This window comes from Syngnathoides biaculeatus, chromosome 16 (genome assembly GCF_019802595.1).
Source record: "Syngnathoides biaculeatus isolate LvHL_M chromosome 16, ASM1980259v1, whole genome shotgun sequence".
NCBI classification, from domain to species: domain Eukaryota; kingdom Metazoa; phylum Chordata; class Actinopteri; order Syngnathiformes; family Syngnathidae; genus Syngnathoides; species Syngnathoides biaculeatus.
Window position 1 is genome coordinate 3999894 of NC_084655.1, and position 26259 is coordinate 4026152.

Consider the following 26259-nt stretch of genomic DNA (forward strand, 5'->3'; position numbering starts at 1 on the left):
TTTTTGACATTAGTGGCGTAATTGAGCATTTTTTAATTTCAATTTACAGGGACACAAATTACAACAGAGATCCATTAGTTGACACAATCAGCAGTTAACTTTGAACTCACAAGTTTGAACATCAGTAACCTATGCCAACTCACAGTAGTAAAGTCATAATTACAGTTTTTATATTAAAAAACCCACTTCTAAGCCATAAACATAAAACAACCAAATAAAAGTTTAAAATAAATACAATAATTTCTTTCCTTTATTGTTGTGGTTGGTTTCCACACAAAAAAGTGTACAAATTGGTTCAGAACTGCATAACATTGTAGACTGAGGACCTCTCTGTATTATTATTAATTTTAATAAATTTCTCAGGATACAAACCAACAAAATGAAAATTTCAAGATTTTAGGTTTTTGGGAGCGGATCGCTGTCCGGTACAGTGGTGACAGTGCTGGTCAAGATGGGTTGGCTATTGGAAGTCACTTTCCAAAGCTCCTGGAAGTAAAACAGAAAAATAATGGGAGTCTATTCAAAAATATCAGCACTGGGCTGGATCAAATCATAAAACCTCTGCTATAACAGGGTGGTCAGAATAATATTGAAGAGAGAATACAATGATTGTACAACTTCGTCAACGTAAACATCAATCCAGCCATTTATTCATCTTTTTTCTTTACCGCTTATCCTCATTTGGGATTGAGGTTGCCTGGAGCCTATCCCAGCTGAGTTTGGGTGAAAGGCGTGCACACTGGACTCATCACCAGCCAATTGCAGGGCACATAGACAAACAACCATTTACACTGTCATGCAAACCCATGAACAAGTTAGTCTTCAATGAATTTTAAAATGCATGTTTTTTTTCGCAAATGTGCGAGAAAGACACAAACATGAAAAAAAAAAATCATTCAAGCAGCATGCGGGCATGGGGTGAAAATACAACTTCCACACAGGAAAGCCAGGTGAACCCGAAACCTCAGGATTGTGAGCCAGCCGTCCTAACCACTAGCTCACTATGCTAAGCAATGGAAACATAAAATCAAAAAGTTTGGAAAATTGCATTTGCAAAATGTTTTATGTCCTGAATATCAAATTAAAATATTCAGTTATTTGAGTTAGTAGTCACCTACAGTACCATCTTGCAGTTAGTACAGGACAAAACAAATACTGTACCTTGGGGGGAAAAAAGATGTAGTGCGCTCATTCTGCCGTGTGAAAGCAGTGTTAATGGTTTAGTTGTTCCCACCGCTTCGTAAAATGGTTCAATTCGTCGGCCAGCCAGTGTTGGCCAAGCAGTCAGGCTTACCAGATTTCCTACCTGCGAGGACCATTGTGCATTGGGGAAGACAAGGTAAGATGCAGCTTGGCTCCAAAATTAAGCATGGATATTTATGACCGCGACGTAGTCTATACCTCTTTGGTGTGTATGATGTGGCTCTTTGTTGTAACGCAGTAATAAATGTGGCTATTCATCTCTGACTGGTTGACTGCCTACGGTGTGGGCACTATCTCAAACCAGGGTGTAACTAGCTAGTCATTTGGGTGACCATGGCAAACAGTCACCCCGCCCCCGTAGCCTTCTTACATAATTTAGACCACTTAGTCCTGCTTTTGATATGCGTTACAATTATCTGACAGCTAATATTAGGTTGCAATATTATCTACAACTAAAACGTTTGACGTTGAGAAAATTCTATATAAAGTCCTTAAGGTCTTTCTTGAGGAATTTCCAATAACACTCATCTTAACACTTTTACTTTAATTTATACCATTAACATTAAAAATGTATTTATACTTTAATAGTTCTGGAAAATGGATGAATATACAATTGTTAGTTATTGTTAATATATTTATTATGGACTTTCAACAAAGCCAAAGTATCATCCTTGCTTCGAAGAGTCTTGTTCACAGGATGAGCTCCTACACACATAAGCAAGAGTATCTTCCTAGAAGTGGCCAAAGACAACTCCATCATAACCAAAGAATGTGCCATATCATCACCAAAACTCTACCTTTGTTCATTTCATCTGCTCACCCCTCCTTTTGACCTTGTATTTTCTAAAAAAAAAGTACGTGAGAGGCTGGTTCAGAATGTGTTTGGAGACTGTAACTGGCCTGTCTCTCACCTCCTCCCGATCAGAAGAAAGACGACTTTTCCAGCAACTATTCCAGCAAGTTAGGTGATAAACCGAACAATAATATTATCCAGCCACTTTCTTAGCCGCTTCTCCTTACAAGGGTCGCAGGGAGTGCTGGAGCCTATCGGGCAGGAGACAGCGTACACCTGGAAATGGCTGCCAGCCAATCGCAGCGCACATCGAGACAAACAGCCGCACTCACAATCACACCAATGGGCAATTTAGAGAGTCCAATTAATGTTGCATGTTTTTGGAATGCGGGAGGAAAACGGACTGCCCTGAGAAAACCCACAGGCATGTGGAGAACATGCAAAGTCCACACAGGCAGGTCTGGGATTGAATCCGGGACCTATGAACTGTGAGGCCAACGCTTTCCAGCTGCTCCACCGTGCTGCAACCATTGAACATATCCCACCTATTTTGAGGCGAGAGGCGGGGTAGGCCAGTCATTGGCAGGGCACACAGAAACAAACAACCGTTCACACCTATAGGCAATTGACCCCTCCGTGGATATTGCGCAATCCGCGTCACTGACCAATCAGAGGCCAGAGATCTGCATAAACCAAAGCCCGTTTTTGCTCCCGCCATTTTCTCAGACAACATTGCATGGTCCAGTATAGGTTGAGTTAGCGTTTTATTTTTTTATTTTAAATATGGTTAAGAGGTGTAGTCACGGACTTTGTAATAGTGACGACAGGTATCCTGAAAGGCTAGTTGGTGGAATTCGATTCGTACCCTTTCCAAAACTGAAGACCCAGTACGAAAAATGCCTTCGATGGATCAAATTTTGTGGAAGACCGCATCATCAACTAAATCCATCTAATATCAACCGGAACAAATATGTTTGCACGAAGGTATGCCCTATATTTGATTTTCAATACATGTCTCGTATAAATGAATTCGAAGTTCTTCGCTAGCATAACACTGCTGCGTGTGAACGATTGACACATTTATTCTTTGTTGAGCGATATTTAGCGATGATTGGACTGCACAAATGTATTGATTTCTTGCTGGCTCGTGGCCGAAGCTTAACCAGACTGTGTCTGCACGAAGATATGCCCTAAATTTGATTTTTAATACACGTCTCGTATAATTGAATGAGACGTTCTCCGCTAGCATAACATTGCTACGTGTGAACGATTTACACACTTATTCTTTGTTGAGCGATATTTAGCGATGATTGGACTGCACAAAGATATTGATTTCTTGCTGGCTCGCGGCCAGAAGCTTAACCAGACGGTGTTTGCACGAAGTTATGCCCTAAATTTGATTTTTAATACAAGTCTCGTATAAATGAATGAGACGTTCTCCGCTAGCATAACACTGTTACGTGTGAACGATTGACACACTTATTCTTTGTTGAGCAATATTTAGCGATGATCGGACTGCACAAACGTGTCGCTTTCTTGCTGGCTCGCGGCCGAAGCTTAACCAGACTGTGTTTGCACGAAGATATGCCCTAAATTTGATTTTTAATACACGTCTCGTATAAATGAGACGTTCTCCGCTAGCATAACACCGCTACGTGTGAATGATTGAATGAAATCAGAAGCATGGCGTCTCTCTCAGTTAAGAATGTATTGTATTTGGAATCTATAATATATCGTTGATTTGAATGAAATCAGAAGCATGGAGTCTGTCTCAGTTCAGAATGTATTGTATTGTATTTGCCATTTTTACTGTTTGTCTTACGTCAGCTCATGTGGCGTGACGTCACTTCAGGAGGCGTGGTTAAGTGCCCTGTACGGAGGGGTCAATTTAGAGTCTTCAATTAACCTACTACACATGTTTTTGGATGTGGGAGGATACCAGAGTACCCAGAGAAAACCCATGCGGGCACAGGGAGAACATCCACACTCCATAAGGCATGGTCGGGTTTTGAACCTCGAATGTGGTAGTCACTCGGCCGCCGGGCCGCCTGAACCCACACAATGAAAGCTTATTGGCTTAGTTCCCATTGACGAGTGCTGGCTAATTGTGGCTAAAAGGTTTAGCCACGTAAACACACAATTGCCAAGAGGTTTTATGAACCATGGCAACCCTGGGCCTCTCTCCCCAATACGTTGATGATTAGCTTCCGAGCAAATTAAATCCCCCCCTCCACAAACACACAAACCCACAATTAGAAATCAACCTCCTTTCAACAATGGTTGCCATACCTTGGGAAATATGTACCTGAATGAACTGGTCCCTGCCAGAAAAAAGGGATTAGGGACTACTGATTTAAGTGTTAAAAGAAAAGTGTGTCTCTTACCAGATGATCTATGCGTTCATACTGAAGAAACTGTTGGAAGGTGCAAGGGACTTGTTCTACTGTGTAGCTGCATTGTCCATCCACCAGGTCCTTGAGCTGGGACAGGCACTGCTTGAAATGGTTGTACGCGTCGCAGGAAACATCCATTTGTCGCAGGGTGAAGTTGAATCTTGATAACACCAAATTACTACTTAGTCACTATGGTTTTAGAGATTTTTATTATTCTAATTCTAAAACATACTATATTAACCTCAATAGTTATAATCATTAACAATAATGTGTTTGAAATACTGTAAGAAAAAAAGGTTGCTGATGTTCAGACTGGTACGACGGTGTCTAAATCACCATCATCATAACGTAAATATTGATTGCGGTCTGGTTCTGATGCACCAAATGCAAGAACCAAATTTGCAGATTATTTACCAGTGTGATGTGTACACACTGAATGAAAAGTACTATCAATGATATGATGCATGCTCCATGCTCCAAAAAGCAATGAGATGATTACTCACGCAACAAAGGACTGGTTGTTGTTGTTCTTACCTTTTTTCAATGGAAATAAAGATGGTGCAGGCATGAGCAAAGTTATTGCACAGTCGGTATAGTGTTCGAAAGAAGGCATCTGTCAGCTCATCATCATAGCAAACTGGGGACAAAAATAAAATGTTTTTTTATTAGGATTATCGAAAAACAATATGCCCAAGATAAATGTAAAAACTTTTGCAGTGCAATATAGAGCAAAAGAATCTAGCTTACATTAAGATACAAAATACAGCAGACTGCAATGTCATCAGCATAAAAGTGGACGGGAGAGCTTGCACTACACAGGCACATCTCAATGAATTAGAACACAGTAGTGTCAAAAGCTTGATTATTTAGGAAGTTCCATGAAAACAGGGAAACTTATTATTAAAACACAGACACACATGCATATGCACAGACGCACTAAAATCCATCCATCCATTTTCCAAACTGCTTATCCCCGCAAGGTTTTAAAAAAAAATGTGCCGTATTTTTTGGACTATAAATCGCAGTTTTTTTTCTTCGTTTGGCTGGGGGTGCGACTTATTCTACAGAGCGACTTATATGTGAAATTATTAATACATTATTACATCCATTCATCCATTTTTTGAGTCGCTTATCGGATATTTTCACACTGACAACCGTAAGCGGGCGCTCTAGGCCCGTGTATCTGCAATTTATAACTGAGAAGGACTGAACAAAAATGCCATTGAAGAGAAAATCATATTCTGCATATTATTTTAAATAACATTATTACGATGTTGCTAACCAATGACGACAAAAGTACTTCATACCATGAATGCGACTTGTCATACCTTGTTAGATTAAGCTTCATGCAGGCGTTGAGAATTCCGTCCATTTATCGTGAACGTAATTCAATTTGATTTGCTATCATGATCGTGTAATGGTGAATGGTTCTTGCCAACAAAGGCATGTCTTTTATTCATTTGATTATCTTGCTTTTATGCGAAGTTGGCAAAATGTTCATTGGCAACATCGAAGACGAACGCTTTGGCATACTGCCCATTTGTGAATGTAGACACAGACCAGAACCTTCCCTTTTCACAAAGGCTTTCCATTCTTGTTGAAAACTTCGGTACTCATCATATTTTTTTTCTTTGAGCGACCTTTGTCAAAAGTGTTTCCATAATTACGTAGTTGTTCCGACACGATCAGAGTTTGACTTGAAACCTGTGGACTACAGCAACCTCACTAGGACAAACTGTCTCTGCGTCATTGCGTGAGCACAGTTTCCGGGTGAATCCGCCATGTACCTTTCCGGGAAGTCATTGGATGGCTCGACAAAGTATGGGCTTCGATGACAACCAAAACCATCCTGTTCGGGATTCAGAAAGGCTGGAATTAGCTAGGTCTAACTGCAACGGACAATGAGTCTGACGTAAGCGACATAGAAGAGGAAGTGGCGCGTTGTCTACCTATGGAGTTGGCGGCCTTATTTAAAAGTGACACCGAGGATGAAGATTTCATTGGATTTTAGTTACCGGATATTTGGAGTGACACAGATGGTTTTGGTAAATTTCTTAGTATGTTATTTATGCTATAGTTTCAGAAATAACTCTTAATATGTTAACATAACAGGCACATTCTCAGTTGTGCCATGTAACGTAAGCATACCGTTCATCCTGTTGTTACCGCTATTCTATTTTATTTTAAATTGTTCGTCTTTTAAATTTTAAATGACATGTCTTTTCTTGGTGTTGGATTTTATCAGATTAATTTCCCCCAAAAATCCGAGTTATACTACAGTGCAACTTATACATGTTTTTTCCTTATTTTCTAGGGATTTTATGGCTGGTGTGACTTGTACTCCGGAACGACGTATAGTCCGGGAAATACGGTAATGTAAGGGGAACAGGAATGTAAGCTTCTTTTGCTTACACATGTAAAATCGTAATTGTTCCTCACTGCCTTGTGAGTGCCATTAAAAGGGAATTCCTGGGCTTTGCATTGACAATGTATCCAATAGGTCATGTAATATGTACTCTATTTTGACAATGTGAAGTTAAATCCTCTCTCATTTAATAGTGTTTTGAGAAGATTATTGACAATTATGAATTTTCAGGGGCGGTGCAATTTGCATGAGTCACATGACTTACGTCCGCAGATGTTACGTGTAAGGTGTGCACTAAAGGCTCGATTACATTATGCCCACCGCTGATTTCTCAGACTTATCCTCATCTGATGAAGAAATAGCAGTATCGGTTGATCGGGAAGGCGGAGGAATATTTCCATACAGATTTGATCCTGTGGCTGTAAATAATGTTTAATATTCGGATGGTGCTTCGGGCGGAATGAGCCTGGAGTCTGACTACTCGGAGGGCTACGTGGGGGACGTAAGTGCGTAAACAAAGCCCTCCGGAGCTCCAAGTGGGCAACCACGGATGGTTCTCCGGACGGGAATGACGCGGAGTCTGAGGAGCGACCTAAGGTCTTGGGATTGCATCCCTAATCACACCCGCAACTTTATATCTGCGGGCATGACTGGTGGACAACACCAGTAACTTTATATCTGCGAGGATGATTGACCATAGCCGTACATTTTTCAAATGTGAGTGCCTGAATACAGGTATTTAAAAAAAAAGAAAATAAAAAAATATCTGAATTATCTGTCACATTCTGTGTACAGCGTTACCAATTACCATTTTAGCATCATCTTAAAATAAAGACGGACAGTTAGTATTTTTATTTAACAAGAACAAAACATTAAAACTTTAAAATTGCAAACTTATGGCTGATCACAAATACATCAGCTGTGACGTCAATAAGATTCATATTGACCTACCATCAGCAGCAATGATGAAGCTAGCATTATCATGAATATCAGCTACTTCCTCCTCTGTCCAGTTAAGTTCCACAACGGTATCTATAGGTGACACAAAGGGATTTCATTTATTTATAAGACCTTTAATGTAGACATATAGGACTGTAGAACATCAGCAAAACTCGGACATAAAGGCACCTTTGATTTTTTTTTTTTTGTCATTACTGGTAATTGAGGATCAGCATCAGGATAAACTTCCCCAGAGTGGAGATTTGTTTTGGAGAGGAATGTGGCTGATATAAACAAAACTCTTCCAGTAATTTATATTTGAATGAATCATTTGTATTTGGGAGGGTTGTCCACAAGATTGGAGTCAAGAGTCAAGTTTAGAAAACATTAATTTTCAATCCACAGAGATTTCATATGTTTAGTGAATATAATCGAAAATCAATATTCAATCTATCATAGGTACTGTATTATCTAATGAATGTAATTACCTTTGCAAAAGTCAGATTGGAGCCAATCCAACTGTCTCACTCTCACTTCACCACCTAAAAGGTAAGATAGCAAAAGATAGAGCCAAACAGCAAATTCAAGCTTTTTTTCTCAGAAGATGAAATGTATGAAGATGTAGGGTTAACAAACATTTAATGAAGTCTGATACTATTGAAATTTATCATTGAAAAAGGGTTCAGCTAACTTGCGACTCTAATGAGGACAGTTGGTCAGAAAATAGATGTTATGGTTTGTGTCGAAATGTTGTTTTGCGAATGAAAAAAAATGTCTAACTTCATTGAAAAACCTAGACTTAAGAATCCATTCATCCATCCATTTTCTGAGCTGCTTATCCATAAGAGGGTTGTGGGAGTATTCGACCCAACTCCAGCTGTCATCGGGCAGGAGCCAGGTACACCCTGAACTGGTTCCCAGCCAATTGCAGGGCACATGGAGACAGACAAAAGTTGCACTCACAGTCACACCTAGGGGGTAATTTAAAGTGTCCAATGAATGCATGTTTTTGGGATGTGGGAGGAAACCGGAGTGCCCAGAGAAAACCCACGCAGGCACAGGAAGAACATGCAAACTCCACACAAGCGGGCCTGGGATTTGAACACCGAGCCTCAGAACTGTGAGGCCAAAGCTCTTGAGCTGTGCCACCGTTCCGCCAGAATGAACTTTCAAGGAGCTGTCACATGAAATGATAATAGGAAGTGTGTGGGAGCTACCATAACTAATTGGCAAACATTTCAGCAGTAAGGATAATCAAGAGTTCTGCATTTTGTTCAAGGGAATTTATTTTAAAACTTGCCAGGATGTGGCAATGCTGATAACAGAGCACATTTATTGCACAAGGGTATTAATATGGTTGACCCAGTGTTGCACTCTTCAAGAGCAATAGTGACCTGTATATTGTGCAAGATCATCAATTTTCAATTTCATATCAATTGGTGGGGATAATGAGTTAGATGTCAGTTTTCATTCATCTTGAAATTAGTTGTGTTTTGATGTTGCAACGTTTGTACTCATTGTGTAAATATAATAGAGATATAGCACAGGCAAAAAACAGCAAACAACTGTGCACAACTAAAACGTGTTTTTATTTTGTTTAAAAATCACATGAGCTCATTACGTCCGTTGTGATAACCTTGTGAGGTCTGACAAGGTCCTCAATATTAACTGCATGCAAGCAAGTTGCCTATCAGCCTGCACCCCAGTGAGAACAGTTATTTATTCACAGTTGAAAGTAACTCTGGGTAATACCTTTTTTTTCTTTGCAATGGGGGAAGGGGTGGAGGGGGATTTCTCACCTGCAAGCTCAATCATTTGTCGATTTAAAGTTACATTTCTCTGACACATGTTTAAAAGGTCCTCTCCAACATCTGAAACACAAAATTAGAGTATTACCAGTACTAAACACTAAAAAGACAATGTCAAAATAGCTTTGTATGTCAGTTTATTTGGTCAGAGACTGACTACTCTTGAACATATAAATTAAATGAAAAAAATGAATTCGTACAAGCAGGAGAAATGAGAACTGCTTCATGATCTTGTACCTGTGCAGTACACTCGTTTGGCTAAAGTGGCCATGATTATGCTGGTTAAACCCCCACCACCTCCTAACTCCACAACTGTTGCCCCTTTGAACATGAGTGGCTGAGACAGGATGAAGTCAGACAAGAGTAGTGCTCCTCTCCAAACCTGGCAGGCGGAAGACAAATAAAGGTGCTTAGATACAGCTGTCATTCCAACCGGTCCAGACAAAAAACAAAAATTAATGTCATGATTGTAAAATTGTGGGGGAAAAAAGGCATTTTTTGCCAAAACTTCACTTTGTTGAAGTATCCATCATTAATTACAATGGGTTATAGTTGGAGTCATGATCTCTCAGAACAGAATATATAAGAGGTCTATGTCACAATGCAGCTGGTTGAACTACAGTATTTATTTACTACTGTATATGCAAATATTCACCACAAATACAAAGTCAAAATGGTTCACACTTGTGTGTTTAGAGAGAGATATGGGAATTATGTTATAATATTTACTGCTAGCCTGCAATCTTTACATGTAAAAAGATTTTACACTGGGTCTTTGTTGGTTGGGGAAGCTGAGTAAATGACTTTTGTGGAGCCGGGAGTGGAGTTTCTTCTTAAACCCACTAACATGTTCACAATGATACACAATATATCCCATTAAAAACAGACAGTGGCCTTTGAAATGTTTATCACAAATCTAGAAAAGTTAAGAGTCAAGAGTCATTTTACTAACCTGTTTGCCAACATCCTCCAGGGGTGTTGCCATCGTATGCTCTGCAAAAATACACAGAATCTAATAATACACTGCACTTTGTATATGTGTTAAATACTGGAATTGCACCAGCATCTGAGACTGCGCCTTTTAATACGGTGCGCCTTATAGCCATGAAAATACGGTACATCAATCAAATTTAAAATAATTTCAAAGTTAAAACGGTGACACTGATGCCATGGGTGTGCCTAAACATTCAGTTATTATTATTATTGTTATTATTAGTTGTAGTATATCACATATTTTCAGATGTCAAGGGCCCTTAAAACAAGCCGGAATTAAGTCAATAATTTCATTTCAATGATCTATGTCAAAATTGGCTTTATTTCGTTTTACTATTAAGCATTCCTTTGACATTTAATTTTCAAAAGTGACATGCTTCAACATTTTATGTGCTGACCAACGAAGAACAACAACAGGCTTATACTTACCTATCTGTACAGTGTTGGTCAAGCATTCATCTGCCTCATCTGTATTTTCCTCGTTTTGTAGTGATGAGTAATGTGATTGTTTGAGAATGACAGGGCAGATCACTTCCCTGCTGCAATCTCCTGCAGGATTACTCCTAGGTCTGAGGAAAATCAAGGTAAATAAATTAGATTAGATTTACAGACAGACCAATAGCTACAGTGCTGTGAAAAAGTATTCATCAACCCTTCCTGATTTCTGTTGATTTTGCATATCTATAACACGCAAAGGTTTCATATCATGAAACCAATTTTAATACCACTCGGAGACAACCCAAGGAAATATATACTGCAGTTTTGAAATGACAGTTCAATTTATTAAGGCACCAAAAAAAAAATCCAAGCCTTTGTGAACCTCTGTGAAAAAAGTAATTGCTCCTTAACCCTGAACCGAATAACGTGTTGTGCCGCCCTTGGCAGCAACAACTGAAATCAAGCGTTTGCGATAATTGGGGATGAGTCTTTCACATCGCTCTAAAGGAATTGTGTCCCACTATTCTTTGAAGAATTGTTTCAAATCCACTATATTACAGGTTTTTCTAGCATGAACTCCCCGTTTAAGGTCACACCACAGCATCTCAATTGGATTTAAATTGGACTTTGACTTGGACACTCAAAAACATTTTTTTTTTTGAGCCATTCAAAATTGGACTTACTGGTATGTTTTACATCATTGTCCTGCTGCATGATCCAACAGTGCTTGAGTTTCAGGGAACAAATTGATGGCCGGACATTCTCCTTCAGGATTGTTGGGTACACAGCAGAATTTATAGTTTCATCAGTCACAGCAAGTTGCCCTGTTCCTGAAGTAGCAAAGCAGCCACAGACCATTCCACTGCCACCACCATGAGTCACTGTTGACATAATGTTATTTTTATGAAAAGCTGTCTTATTTTTATGCCAGATGTAAGGGGCCACACACCTTCCAAAAAGTTCAGTTTTTGACTGGTTACTCCACAGAATGTTTCTCCAAAAGTCTTCAGGATCAAGATGTATTTTGGAAAACGTGACACGAGCTTTCATATTCTTTGCTGACAGAGGGGGTTTTGCCCGGGAACTCTCCCATGGATGCAATGTTTGGTCAGTGACTTTCTTATGATAGAGTCTTAAACACAGACCTTAACTGAGGCCAGCGAGGCCTACAGGTCTTTCGCTGTTGTTCGAGGTTCTTTTGTGACCTCCTGGATGAGTTGTTGTCGCACTCCTGGAGTCATTTTAGTTGGTCGACCACTCCTGGAAAGGTTTGCTATTGTTCCCAGTTTTCTCCATTTGCAGATAATGGCTCTGACAGTGGTTCGCCGCACCAAGGCCTTGATATGGCTTTGTGATGTTTTCCAAATTGATGGATTGAAATCACTTTTTTTCCTCATTTCTTCTTGAATTACTTTGGATTGTGGCATGACGTATTGGTTCTTGAGATCTTGTAGTTTATTTCTCTGAAAGATTCTATCTAAGTGATTTCTTGGATCAACAAGCACGATGGTAATCAGGCTTTTTTGTGGCCTGTGAAATTGAACTCACCTTTCCTAAATTTGTGGTTACTCAATACATTTAACAGGGGGCAATTACATCTTCACAGAGGGTTAGGGTTAAACCCTAACCTAACCCTAAAGGTTTGGATTTTTTTTTTTTTTTTGGGGGGGGGGGCTTAATAAATTGAATTTTCTATTCAAAACTACATTTTGGATTTCCTTGGGTTTTTTCCAAGTGCTATTAAAATGGGCTTGTTGATTTGAAACCTTTTGTGTGATAGATATGCAAAAAAAAAAAAAATCATGAGTGGGGAGAAAATACATTTTCAAGGCAACGTAGCGATACATAGATTAGATAGATGAGACAGGACAGGATAGGACAGGACAAATAGAAAAATAAAAACGTAATGCAGCTCTAGAAGACACACTAATATACATTTTTACTTATGTTTAACCACATAAATTCCAAGCATTATCACTATGCCTTTAAACCAATGAAGAAATGATTAAACAACACATTTTGAAATGGCTGAGACCTTTAAAACACAGCAGACTGGAAGGAACGGCCAACAAAATTAACTTGAGCCCTTCCCTACCGATGTGTGACGTTGAGATCTCCATCCTCATCCAAGGCTGGTTCTACATTTCTTTCGCTCCCTTCCTCTTTGCCGTTTTGTGCGAGAATGAGCCTTTCATTGTCACTGTTTTCCCTTGTGCCCTCATCATTGCTCTCCAGCTTTCCAGCTTCCGACACAATCTTGAAATGGGAGATGAAAACTGGATGAACAAATGAAAATTATAAAAACAATTTTGCAAAATAAACCAAAGCAAATTTATTTGTATTGCGCATTTCATACACAAGGTTACTCAATACGCATTAAAGTGGAAGTAATCAAACACATGAGAAAAAAAAAATAGTTTTTAAATCTGGATTTGAAAACACTCACAGTTGGGGCTGACGTCACCTCTGTTGCCAATTTATTCCATTTCTGTGCAGCATAATACAGTGAAGAAAATAAGTATTTGAACACCCTGCTGTATTGCAAGTTCTCCCACTAAGAAATCATGGAGGGGTCTGAAATTTTCATCGTAGGTGCATGTCCACTGTGAGAGAGATAATCTAAAAGGAAAAATCCAGAAATCACAATGTATGATTTTTTTAAATGATTTGTTTGTGTGATACAGCAGCAAATAAGTATTTGAACACCTGACAAAAAACAATGTTAATATTTGGTACAGTAGCCTTTGTTTGCAATTACAGAGGTCAAACAATTCATTTAGTTGTTCAGCAGGTTTGCACACACTGCAGAAGCGATTTTGGCCCACTCCTCCACACAGATCTTCTCTAGATCAGACAGGTTTCTGGGTTGTCGCTGAGAAACGCATCGTTTCAGCTCCCTCCAAAGATTTTCTATTGGGTTTAGGTCTGGAGACTGGCTAGGCCATGCCAAGACCTTGATTTGCTTCTTATGGAGCCACTCCTTGGGTTTCCTGGCTGTGTGCTTTGGGTAATTGTCATGTTTAAAGACCCAGCCACAACCCATCTTCAATGCTCTGACTGAGGGAAAGAGGTTGTTCCCCAAAATCTCACAGTACATGGCCGCGGTCATCCTCTCCTTAATACAGCGCAGTTGTCCTGTCCCATGTGCAGAAAAACACCCCCAAAGTATGATGCTACCACCCCCATGCTTCACAGCAGGGATGGTGTTCTAGGGATGGAAGTCATTGTTCGTCTTCCTCCAAACACGGTTAGTGGACTTATGACCAAAAAGTTCAATCTCATCTGAACACAAAACTTTCTCCCATGACTCCTTTGTATCATTCAAATGGTCATTGGCAAACTTAAGACAGGTTTAAGCAAGTTGTTGGTTTAAGCAAGGGCCATGCATGATTTCAAACCATGATGTCTGAGTGTATTACCAACAGTCACCTTGAAAACAGTGGTCCCAGCTCTTTTCAGGTCACTGACCCAGTCCTGTCGTGTAGTCCTGGGCTGATTCCCCACCTTTGTCAGGATTACTGAGACCCCACGAGTTGATATCTTGCATGGGGCTCTACTCTGATTGAAATTGACCGTCATGTTTAGCTTCTTCAATTTTATAATGATTGCTCCAACAGTGGACCTTTTTTCACCAAGCTGCTTGGCAATTTCTCCATAGCCCTTTCCAACCGTGTGGAGTTGAATAATTTGTCTCTTGTGTCTTTGGACAGCTCTTTGGTCTTGGCTATGTTACAAGTACGAGTCTTACTGATTGTATGGGGTGGACAGGTGTCTTTACGCAGCTAACGACCTCACACAAGTGCCTCTGATTCAGGATAATACATGGATAGGAAGTGGACTTTTAAAGGCGGACTAACAGGTCTTTGAGGGTCAGAATTCTAGCTGATAGGTGTTCAAATACTTATTTGTTGCTGTATCACACAATTTAAAAAAAAAAAAAAAAAAAAATCATACATCGTGATTTCTGGATTTTTCTTTTTAGAGTCTCTCTCTCACAGTGGACTTGCACCTATGATGAAAATTTCAGACCGCTCCATGATTTCTAAGTGGGAAAACTTGCAATACGGCAGGGTGTTCAAATACTTATTTTCTTTACTGTAGCTAAGTTCTGCTTGAACATGTTTGCTTTGGAGTCTGCACTCCATTACTAGACCTGATTCAGTTGATCTCAGACCCCTTCTGGGTTTGTATTCCATTAGTATTTATTGCATGTTTTCACGACTTAACCATTTAGTGATTTATAGACCAGTAGCAGAACTTTAAAATCTATTTTAAAACTGACTGGAAACCAGTGTCAAGACTTTAGAATTGGAGTTATATGCTCTGACCGCTTTGTTCTGGTCACAACCAGAGCTGGAGCATTCTGGACAAGCTGCAGCTGTTTAATGCTCTTTTTGGGGAGCCCAGTCAGAAGACCATTCCAACAGTCAAGTCGACTTGAGATAAATTCATGGATGAGGTTCTCCTAGTCTGCTTGACACATGCAAGCCTCCCCTCTAGATATGTTCTTCAGATGGTAAAATGCAGATTTAGCGATTTGATATGACTGTTGAATGTCAAGTGGGAATTCATCAGAACACCAAGGTTTTGGACTTCGCCTTTACTTTTTAAAAGGTAGTTCAACTTTTTTCTTTAATGCCAAAAACAATTACCTCGGTCTTGTCTTGTTGTGTGGGCCAGACTTGCTTCACTTTTCAATCAGGGAAGGTTAAGCTAATTTGCTAGGGATCAGTGCATTTAAGAATATTCAATTTCTTTACATTACCATACTTTAGGGGAGAGTTTGCTATGCTTTTGTCTAGGTCATCAGAATGGTTCTCATCAATGCACATTAATCAGACGCTATATAATAGCTGTCCTTTACTTGATAACTCACTACAAGGTTTTAAAAAGTGCATCAGTTACAGTTTACTGAAATGTTTTGACGGTGGTTATCAATTTTAACTTAAAGCAAAATAACCTTTATACGTGTACCCCAAAGATTTTGCCTCAGTGGTGTCCCCCGAAGCATTGAAAAATACTTGTTGGCCTTTGTAGTTTTGTATATATTGTTTTTGCACTTGTGTGTTTAAAGGTTATGATTCACTTTACTTGATTGTGTAACTATGTTACTGTTAGAAACTGATGGGCCTTAATTTACTCAACAATTTAGAGATGATATACCAGGAGTTGTAGGATCTATACATAAAATACACTCAGTCAAGCAGATAAATATATCACCAAGTCACAGTGACACATTTTGGGTGTGTGCATGCAGAGAATACAAAAAAACCAAGATCAACTTTCGACAATTACATTTGGGTACAATATATTTATTCCAAAGCAGTCAAAACGTAATTATACGTACCAGGCTGTCCAACATTGTTGAGGCGTGTCATTAGGTGGCAGGCATTAGGCAGAAACATGTGAACATCTGATAGCACATTATCATGTTGAAAGATGATCTGGTTCATGGCTTTTAAATCATGTTCTTAAAACAGTAGAACCGCAGTCCTTTGCTGACAAATATCTGAGGAGATCGTGACAGGAAACACAAAGACTGTCAGTTACAACACTACTTACAGTTCCAGCGAGGTATTTTTCAGTTTTAAATAAGGAATACCCATATCTGTTTGTTTGTAAATCTGTTGGATGCATACATTCTGGATGTAACTTAATATTTCAACAAGACTTTCAATTTACCTTACTAAAAGTAGATATGTTATAATACACAGAACGCAATATCCTTCTGACATCTTGGAACTACAAGCTCTATTTTTATCTTGGCATTCTAAAAGTAATTTGAACCAGTTAACCAAGAGCTCATTTTACATGAAGACTCCAGTTATCTGTTTGGGTTCCATGGCATAACAGTATGAGAAAATTGATTACTTTTAACAAAGGTATTCCGTGTTAATGGTCAGAAGGACAGATTTGGAGAAGGACAGATGTTTATGGGACAATAAAAATATCTTCCACTCATTAGTAATCTAATTTCCATGGTAGCAATTTTCGTAGAGGTGGCCTGCAACACAAAGAGATGTTTTAGTCCTCCAAAAAGTTCTCAGCAAATAACTTGTGCCATAATTTTAGGAAAGTGACAATACCTTTAAATTGTATCCAAAACAGGGGGTTAGATTATTAAAATGATTTGATTAATAAGAAAAAAAACAAGAAAAAAACAATTGAAATGACAACAAAATACATATAAAAATGAAAACAAACAAAAACAACGTACAGTGCAAGAAATATAATTAAAAGGGGAAATACTCTATAAAACACGAGAGTTTGAGAGAGAACTTTTAACCTGGATTTAAAAACCGAATTAAACAATATTTGGGTAGTTAAAGGACCATTTGGACTTTTTCTGTTGATAAGTACCAGTTCTATCTGGTCTATAATTAGACAAATATTATAACTAAGCACCTGTTGAGATGATTCTTTAGTTTACCATACATAAAATGGACTTACGATTTTTATCATATGTTGCTACAATTATTAGTCAACACTCATTTTCTTCTCAAAATCCATAATAGATATGACTAAAATCAAAACAGGTTTTGTTCATGTCTTACTTGGTTAAAAGCAGTCTATCATTAGTCGTTACAAAGAAAAGAGAACGTTGTACTTTTTAAAATACATTCCGTTTCTGTGTATCATTATGTTTGCTAAAAATCTCTTGAACTCAGCTCATTACTAGCACGCGCTACATTGTTAAAAAAAAAAACAACTTAATTCTCAGTTCAATTAATGCTGTCATTACACGCGGGGATAGCATACATAGTTTGCTCAAATGCGTTTTATCATATCACATATTTCAAAATACGCATTTCAAAATGTGAACACGACTAACCTCTGCGAAAGAAAACGCAGGCGACAAAGCTCCTGCGACCAGCTGTCATGGCCATAGCTAAGACAAGAACCACCACAGCACAGTAGCACCCCGGCGAACCTCCGTGGCGGCCATGTTGGAAAGGTCGATGTTCCCATTAAAGACAACACATTGACACGAAAATTAAGCCGTAATTTGTTTATTTTCCAATGTTCAAGTGGTGTATTGTCGTGAATCTACTTATCTTAATTAAAAAAAAAAAAAGATTGTATAGCTCATTGGCCACCAAAACGGAAGTCGCCATTTTCCATCTTGATACTCCCATAACAACCATGCCGACGTGTGCAGCAACAGCGATAAATTGCGTTATTTGCCAGTTTCGTGGCTGTGAGAAAACATTCCACAGGTCAGTTAGAAAGATTTACTTTGACACTGTTAAAGTTTGTATGTAAATGTTTTTTTTTAATTTACTGATGATCTCAATTCACTTGAACAAAGTTTTGTTTCCGATTGTTGTTCACTGTTTACTCTCTGCGTCACCTTTATAGGCCGATGGTTTTTCGCAAAAAGGTGATTTAAATATTTTCCCAAACTTAATCAGTGGATAAACAAGAAAACACATTTTCTGTGGAATTTTTGATGAATTTCATAATACAGAACGCTACAAATTGAATTTGATTTTCAAACGCGAGGAAGTTTACATTTTCTGTCTGAAATAGGACGTCGCAGAGACCACAAATGAACAATGCGTTTAGCATGTATTTTCCCAATGTGCGTCCTTATTTCCAAACATATATCTAACTGATTGACTTCCAATTTAAAGTTTTTATGACAAAAAATGCTTGTTTTTTCCCCCAGGTTATAATGATAGTGCTTCAAAGCGTATTTTGGAAAAAGTTAAGATGTCACGGAAATCGGCTAAGTAAACTTACTTACTTATAATGATAGTGCTTCACAGCATATTTTGGAAAAAGTTAAGATGTCACGGAAAACCGGCCATAGGTAATATGCAAGGCTCTTATATGTCTTTCCTTTGCACTTAGCCTTTTTTGTCTTATCAAGTTGAATTAAAAATCCTTCATGTTCCCAGAACTGAAAAAATGTCAAGCTCACAACGCTCACAGACCAGTTTTAATTCTACATCCCAAATTTTTTAGAAAACCCCTGCCATAATCCAACCGATGAACCATGTCTTACACACTGTTTTGGAGTACCAAGATGGCGGCCAACTGGCTTCAGCCAATCGACATACCGCTCGATGTGTATGCACTATCCATTTATTATTATTTTTTTAGATCAGTGCGTAAATGGGTCTGTACTTAACATAAAAAAGGTTCCGTTGACGAGAAGTGTCAGTCTGTAGCGTGAAGGGAGGAGGCGTAGTTTTGAAAAAAGGCGTAACTAATTCGAATGACATAGCATTTGTGTCACATGACCATCAATCTGTGGCCAGGAGAGAACACTTTCTGAAATTTGTCATTGACATATGAATGAAATAAATGTCATTAATTAATTAAAATGCCAATTCGTTTCATGGAAGCGCCAGACTTTATATATATATATATATATATATATATATATATATATATATATAATTCCTGATTTCATTGCACTGAGATGCAAAAACAGCTAACACAAAACATGTATAAAAGAAAAAAAACTCCACAAATAAAATAATGGCTGGTTTGTGGTTGACCATTTATCAACGATACTACAAAGTTTGTCATTTATCCATTGTGTTAACAATTGTCGTAGTGTGTAATGCACCATACTGAGAACATGTTAAATATTGAGATAACCTACATTATGAAGTACAAAGTTCTGCTGTTCATTCACTACAATAATACAGTTTTTCTGAGATAATTCTGAACGCACCATTGCTTTTCCGTTTGTTAATGTTGAATTGTCGTTACAGAAGCAGTGATTCTCAAACAGTATGCCAGGTCACATTAGTTTCCCATGAGCACTCCTCAGGTGTGCTGTGTTAAATTATAAAATTTAATGTAATTGCACAAAAAATAGGTATGGTGGTTTGAGTTAACTGCTTAGAGTGGTGACCTCACAGTTCTGAGTTCTAGGGTTCAAATACTGCTCATGTTGTGGCCAGTGAGAGTGTAGCCTACTCCTTTGTTTTGTTTTCATACTGCACTGTATTGCTGTTTGATTGTTTTGTAACACTGTGAAGACCTTTCATGAAGAGACTAAATTAATATAATTTCAGTATTTTAGAAGTTGAAAAAAATTTGCAGAAATTCATCCAACTTGTATCACGGTTGTCCTCAACTGGGTTACAGATAATTGAGGTCATCGGTACTGTGAACGACTGGTTAGCATGTCTTCCTCACAGTTCTGAAGACTTGGGTTCAAATCCAGGTTCGCCGGCGTGGTATTTGTATGTTCTGTCCGTGTCTGAGTGGGTTTTTGAAAATCAAATCAAAACCCTTTATTGTCATTATATGCTGTTCATACAATGAAATGATGAGTGCTTCTCCACAAGGTGCAATAAAATAGAATAAAAATCGAAGAACATCTTACGTAAAAAACAATAGATAAAACATCAAGGCACAGTTGTTGCTAAAATAAATAAATGCACAAAAGTGCTGTTGCAAAATATTACATTACATTGTTGTTATGTTCAGTGGTTTGAGTTCAAAGAGTTGATGGCTCTGGTTCCCCAGAAATCAACCAAACCAAATCCTCCCTCCCCTCTGGTGGTTATCACCACAGGTTTAGGAATTTCTTTTACCTTGGATACAAGGCAAGGCTTCACTACCAATTGAGCAATTTTGTCCCCTCTTTCCAATGTAAGGGGCTGTTCTGCTAATAATTTGCATACCACTCCAATTTCTCCTTGATAGTCCGCATCAATTAGTCCGGCTTGAATTGTTAACCCTTTTAGTGATAACCCACTTCGTGGTAGAATGTGTCCATATGTCCCTGGTGGACACTGGAGCCCCAATCCTGTTTTCACTATTTGGATTTCGTTGGGAACCAGAGTGATGTTTGTCAGGATTTTCAAATCCAATCCTGCTGAGCCTGGAGTAGCTCGTACGGGAATTTCATCTTGAGGATCAATTTTCCACATTATAATCTCCCCATTGGAATTTTGTACCGGTTCCCCTATTATCATTCGTATTAGGGGCGTTATTCCCGACCCAAGCGGTCTATTATTAATCTGATTCACCGCCTCGGGTAAGTCTTTGCACCATTTGTCCAGCGTTCTGTTTCGAGCTTTTTCAATGTTTCCTTAAGAATTCCATTCATTCGCTCTATTAACCCAGCAGCCTGCGGATAATAGGGAATGTGATAGATCCATTCTACATGGTGAGTCTTTGCCCACTCTTTTACCACATTTCCTGTGAAATGCGTTCCATTATCCGTCTGTATTTGAACTGGTGTTCCATAATACCTCTGTATTACTTCTAAACATTGTATTGTGCTTTGTTGTTTTACTGTTTTACAGGGATGAACTACCAGAACCCCTGAGAATGTGTCTACTGCGGTGCAGGCATACAGGCATATTTACAGCCCTGCGACTGTGGCAGTGGTCCAACAAAATCCATCTTCCAGATCTGTCCCGAGGTTTTACCCCTGTGTAGCTGTCCTGCCACATGCTGAGGAACACCTCACCTCTGATGTTGACATTCTTCACATTCTGCAATACCGGTTCTGACATCGTCGAACTTCAGATCTATGCCCCTGTCTCGAGCCCACTGGAGAGTTCCTTATACTCCCCAATGTCCTGCTTTAACATGAGCCCATCTAGATAACCCTGGGCTAGACTCTCTTACTTCCGTCATGATTTTTACTAGCTGATCTGCAGCTTTGTTATCGAGAGCTTCTGAGTCTCCTCTGTTAGTGTGTGCATCCACTTGCACCACAGTGATGGGAATAGTTTTAGCTTTTTCCCAAATGTCCGCCCACAACTCTTTTCCCCAAACTTCTTTTGAATGAATTTTCCACCCCGTGGCATGCCATGTGGGCATACACGTATGAAGCCCCTGGGCTACTGACCACGAGTCTGTAAATATGCAGAGTCCTTGCGGCCCTCCTTGCATAATTACCTGCTGCCTTCCTACTGCCTTCAATTCAGCCCATTGACTACTCTTTCCTTCTCCTAATTCTTCTAGGGATTGTCCGAGTTGTGGGTTGAAAGCCCCGGCCTTCCATCGCCGTTTACCAGCAATGTATTGGCACGACCCATCAGTGAACCAAGCACGCTCTTTTTCCTCCTTATCTAGGTCGTCCCATCGTTTTCCCACCTTTACTGGAGACTCTTCGAGAGGATGTACCTCGAACGGCGTCTCTCCATTCTCCGGAGCATCTGCAACTTGTTCATGCAACATAGAGACTCCTTTTTCCCCTATTTTAATTCGCTCAGACACATACCATTTCCATTTGATAATACTAGCTTCCTGTGCGGTTCCTATTCTATGTGTCGTCGGGTTACCTTTAACCCATGTCAAAATCGGTATATGTGTTCTCATTAACACCTCGTGGCCCACCGTTTGAGCATCAGTTTCAACCAATGCCCAATAGCATGCTAATAGCTGCTTTTCAAAAGGTGTGTACCTTAGGCCTGCTTCTGGGAGCTTTCTCAACCAGAATCCCAAGGGTTTACGAATCCTATCTTGCTTTTGCCACAAACACCAGTTAACGTATTCATTTAACGCGGACACCTGCAATTCTACCGGTCCCGATTTCATTTTTCCCAGTGACACTGCTTGCTGTATCGCTTCCTTCGCCATATCAAATGATCGCTGTTGTTCTTCTCTCCAACTAAAGTCCTCCTTTTTCTTAGTGCATTTGTAGAGAGTTTGAAGTATCTGTCCCAAATGAGGAATATGATTCCTCCAAAATCCAAACAACCCGATGTATTTCCTAGCATCTGCCTTGGTGTGTGGAACTGGAAAGTTAGCAATTTTAGCCTTAGCTTTTTCTGCCACTTCCCTTTCCCCTTTGTTCCAGATGATTCCTAGAAATTTCACCGTTTGCGAAGGTCCTTGGACCTTTGCAGGGTTAATTTCCCATCCGAACCCTTTCATGTGCTGTATTAGCTGTCCTAGAACTTCCTTCACTTCTTCCCCCCTCGTTCCTTGCACTAGTATGTCATCGATATAATGTGATATCATTATTTCCTTAGTAACTTTTAGCTTTTCCAGGTGCTCTGCTACCTCCTGGTGGCAGATTGTGGGACTATGTAAATAACCCTGAGGTAGTCTGGTAAACGTGTATTGGCGCCCTTCCCAGGTAAACGCAAATTGATTCATCCTATCCTCAGGAATGGGAATAGTGAAAAATGCGTTAGCCAAATCTATGACCCCATACCACATTCCGGAATGATGTTGCACCCGTTCTATAATTGTCACTGCGTCGGGCACCGCGGAAGTAAATGCAGGTGTGTGTTTATTCAATCCTCTGTAGTCTACTGTCATCCTCCAAGAGTTATCTGATTTCCTGACTGGCCACAACGGATTGTTCCAGTTTGTCGTCACTGTTTTCAATACACCAGCTTCTAAATATTCTTTAATGGTCGCCGAAATTTCTTCCTGTCCTCCAGGTATCCGGTATTGCTTTTGACTAACTACCTGTGTAGCTTGTGGTATCGGAAAAGGTGGCATTTTTACTTTACCCACCAATATTGCATGAATTTTCAGTGGATTTACCCCGAATTCAAATCTCCCGGCTCTCAAATAAAGTGTCATTACGGCTAATATGTCCATGCCCACTATCCACTCTGGGATAGGGGTTACAATCACCATATATGTTTTCACAGGCATATTTCCGATTTTCAAAGGTAAGTTTACATGTTTTCCATAAACCACTTTTCCTCCTAGTCCTGTTAATGGTACAAGGGGTCCTTTCATTTTCTCTGGATTTCCAGAAATTATTGAGGCCTCCGCCTCGGTATCTACTAACGCTGTTACTGTTTGAACTGATTTATCCCAATAAATTTCCATCCTCACATGAGGTCTAATATCACTAGTAGACCATCGTTGAGCCGGTTGTTGACGAGCTACCAGGGCTTGGCCTTCATCCTATTCATCACCATGATTGCGTCGTTTATTTTTGCCTTTCTTCCCCTTCTTCCGTCGCTGCACAGCTGCTACTTGCCTCACTTCCTCCTCCTCCTCGCTTGATGAAGTCTCCTCCTCCTCCCGTGGTAAGGGAGGTGCTGTGGGAGGTGCAATAGGAGGAGTGGTAGGAGGGACAATGGGAGGGGGCTTTATCAACTCTTTGAGCATACTGGTTAACTCCGCCACGCCCATCGTCGTTTGAGGAAAGCCTCCTCCAGAGAAACATCTAACCTGCAGTCACTTCTGTCTGCATTTTTCAGCAAGCGCTGACGTAGGAACCCCGTCAATTTCCTCAGCTGGAACCCCTGCTTTGATTAGTTCCCTCCACATGTCACTTCTGCTTCCCTCAGGTTTTCCCTTTTTCGGAAAACTGTTCCTATTTTCCCTCGGTTTTTCACGTGGTTCACGATCACGCGGCGCGCTCACGTTAGACCAGTCCCCGAGCGTTGCTAACTCCGCCAACCTACTTTTCACCATCGAGAATGTCAGGTCAGCGGCTCCCAACAAAATAGTTAATACCGCCGCTCTATAATGTGGGGGAGCATCACGTATTATCGCATACCGGATCATTTTCGGGACCTCCCCATCTCTTATTTCCACAGAGCCGTCACCCGAAATTGAGTGCCTCATACACAACCGTGTCAATCTCATCACTGCATCCCTGATGGTTGACCATTACCCTCTCAGTTCTGGCCAATCTTGATATGATGGAAATATCAGCTGCGTGGCTGCTCCATATAACGCCGAGAGAGGGAGCCCTACATCACCGCCCATGATTCTGCACGTTCCCCGGAATTCCGCGTTTAGCTGGCTATCGGTGGAAAGCGCTGCGAACCGCTGATAATCCCCCCAACATCTATATTAACGGCATCAGCTCCTTCCTCTATCAACCGAATGAGCCAAACATCGATCGGTTCGCCCGGTTTCTGACGATACTTTGTCACAATATGAGTCATCTCTTCCTGTGTATAATCTCTAGTCATAAACAATTCTGGCTCTGGCTGCGCTTGTGGGACCAGCCCCCGCACTCGCTCGCCGTTTTCATTCAGAATCTGTCGACCGTCCGCCCCCATCAGATCCTGGATTCGATCCGGTATCACGCGTCGCTGCTCTTTTCGTCGCGTGATCGGGTGTATCTGCAACGCCTTTAACGAGGGATACAACCCGGTCTGTGGTGGCGGGTCCGGTCTTATACCTCCTATCATATTCATCATCGTCATCATCATCATCCCCCCCACATATCCCCGTTCCACTCCTCTGGATTCCACTGCGCTGACAGCCCAGTGGTGAATGAACGGATTTGCGCTTGTTCTATTTTACGAGGTTTCTTCTTTCGCCCTCTTCGCGCCACTCGGGAGATAAGCATTACAGCTCTTTCCGTTATACTCTGCATTTTTGCCAAATGCTCCTTTAATTCTTTCACTATAACCTCTAGCTAGATAACCTCTTGCGCCTTTTGATTTTCTGCGCTTCTAACCTTATCCAACTTCAACACGCAATTTTTCCAAGCTTCCGCACACATCCACAACATCTGCTGCGTGCCTCCCAGCGGAGCACGAGCATTCACATCCACCCGCCTCAACATATCACATAATGCCAGCGGCGTGGCAGCGGGATTCACTCCTGTCCATGGTCCGGGGCGTCCCCCACGCTCCCGTAAGACAGCTTCTATCTCTCGGAAAGTGATGCCTTCCCACCCAGGCACCACCTCCTCCTCTGGTGCCTCTTGCGCACCCTTAGTTTTCCTTCTAAAACAACACATCCCGTTTCTATCTCCTGCGCGTAGCCTGCACGATCCTGCCGACAACGCCAAAAATGTTTTATTGAAAGGATCGGTGCTGGTCGGGGCTCAGGAGACAAAGACGACACTCAACAAAAGACCAACGTTCCCAAATGCTATTTAGCCTAATAACTGGCATATTTATTTCGACCAAATGCAAGTTCTCAAAACACAGTTGACATTGCGTGAAATCAATCACATGAGCCCCTTACCTATGCCGAGAAGGTGGAGAGCCGATCACCCAGGTAGAGGTCCGCTTGTCAACCACCTGGGCGTCCGTACGAAACCCGCAGCAGACTCTACCTGTTTGTACTCTGCATCTCTCTATTATACTTTTCAGTTGCGTGCGAGAGAAAGGGCGGGTGGCCTACCCGTCCCACCTGGCGCCGCAACGATTGTTTCCTGATTTACTATTGACACCTAAGTGTGTCCTTCAGGCTCTGAAAAACATCTTACGCAGCCATAACTGTCAAGACATCCCACAACAATGTTCGTCTTTGGTATGCATGCGAACAAGATAGTGAAACGATCCAGACGTCTTGACCAGAAAAACAAGTGATACGAAAAACAAGTGAGTGTATGCATGCGAACAAGATAGTGAAAAACAAGTGAGTGAAAAACAACTTATATAACCATGGTTGCACAATACATTCAGGTAT

At 40.3% G+C, this 26259-nt stretch overlaps 1 protein-coding gene across 6 annotated transcripts; it reads right to left on the reverse strand.

The window, feature by feature from the left end:
- mettl22 (methyltransferase 22, Kin17 lysine) lies at positions 1-25955 on the reverse strand. 6 transcript variants are annotated; one of them, XM_061846565.1, is made up of 13 exons: positions 17765-17853; positions 16804-16936; positions 16280-16441; positions 13028-13208; positions 10924-11063; positions 10454-10494; positions 9739-9883; positions 9493-9564; positions 8182-8235; positions 7706-7786; positions 4924-5026; positions 4381-4549; positions 493-1306 (listed from the first exon to the last, which is right to left on the reverse strand). In XM_061846565.1, the coding sequence occupies exons 3-13, from the start codon at positions 16383-16385 to the stop codon at positions 1115-1117; spliced, it is 1284 nt and encodes a 427-aa protein (XP_061702549.1). In that variant the 5' UTR covers positions 16386-16441; positions 16804-16936; positions 17765-17853; the 3' UTR covers positions 493-1114. The 6 variants fall into 6 exon arrangements, with proteins under 6 accessions (XP_061702551.1, XP_061702549.1, XP_061702548.1 ...); XM_061846567.1 differs by lacking the exons at positions 493-1306; positions 16804-16936 and adding an exon at positions 1-486 and having other exon boundaries at positions 17765-17909; XM_061846564.1 differs by lacking the exons at positions 16804-16936; positions 17765-17853 and adding an exon at positions 25813-25955.
- Between the last annotated feature and the right edge of the window lie 304 nt (positions 25956-26259).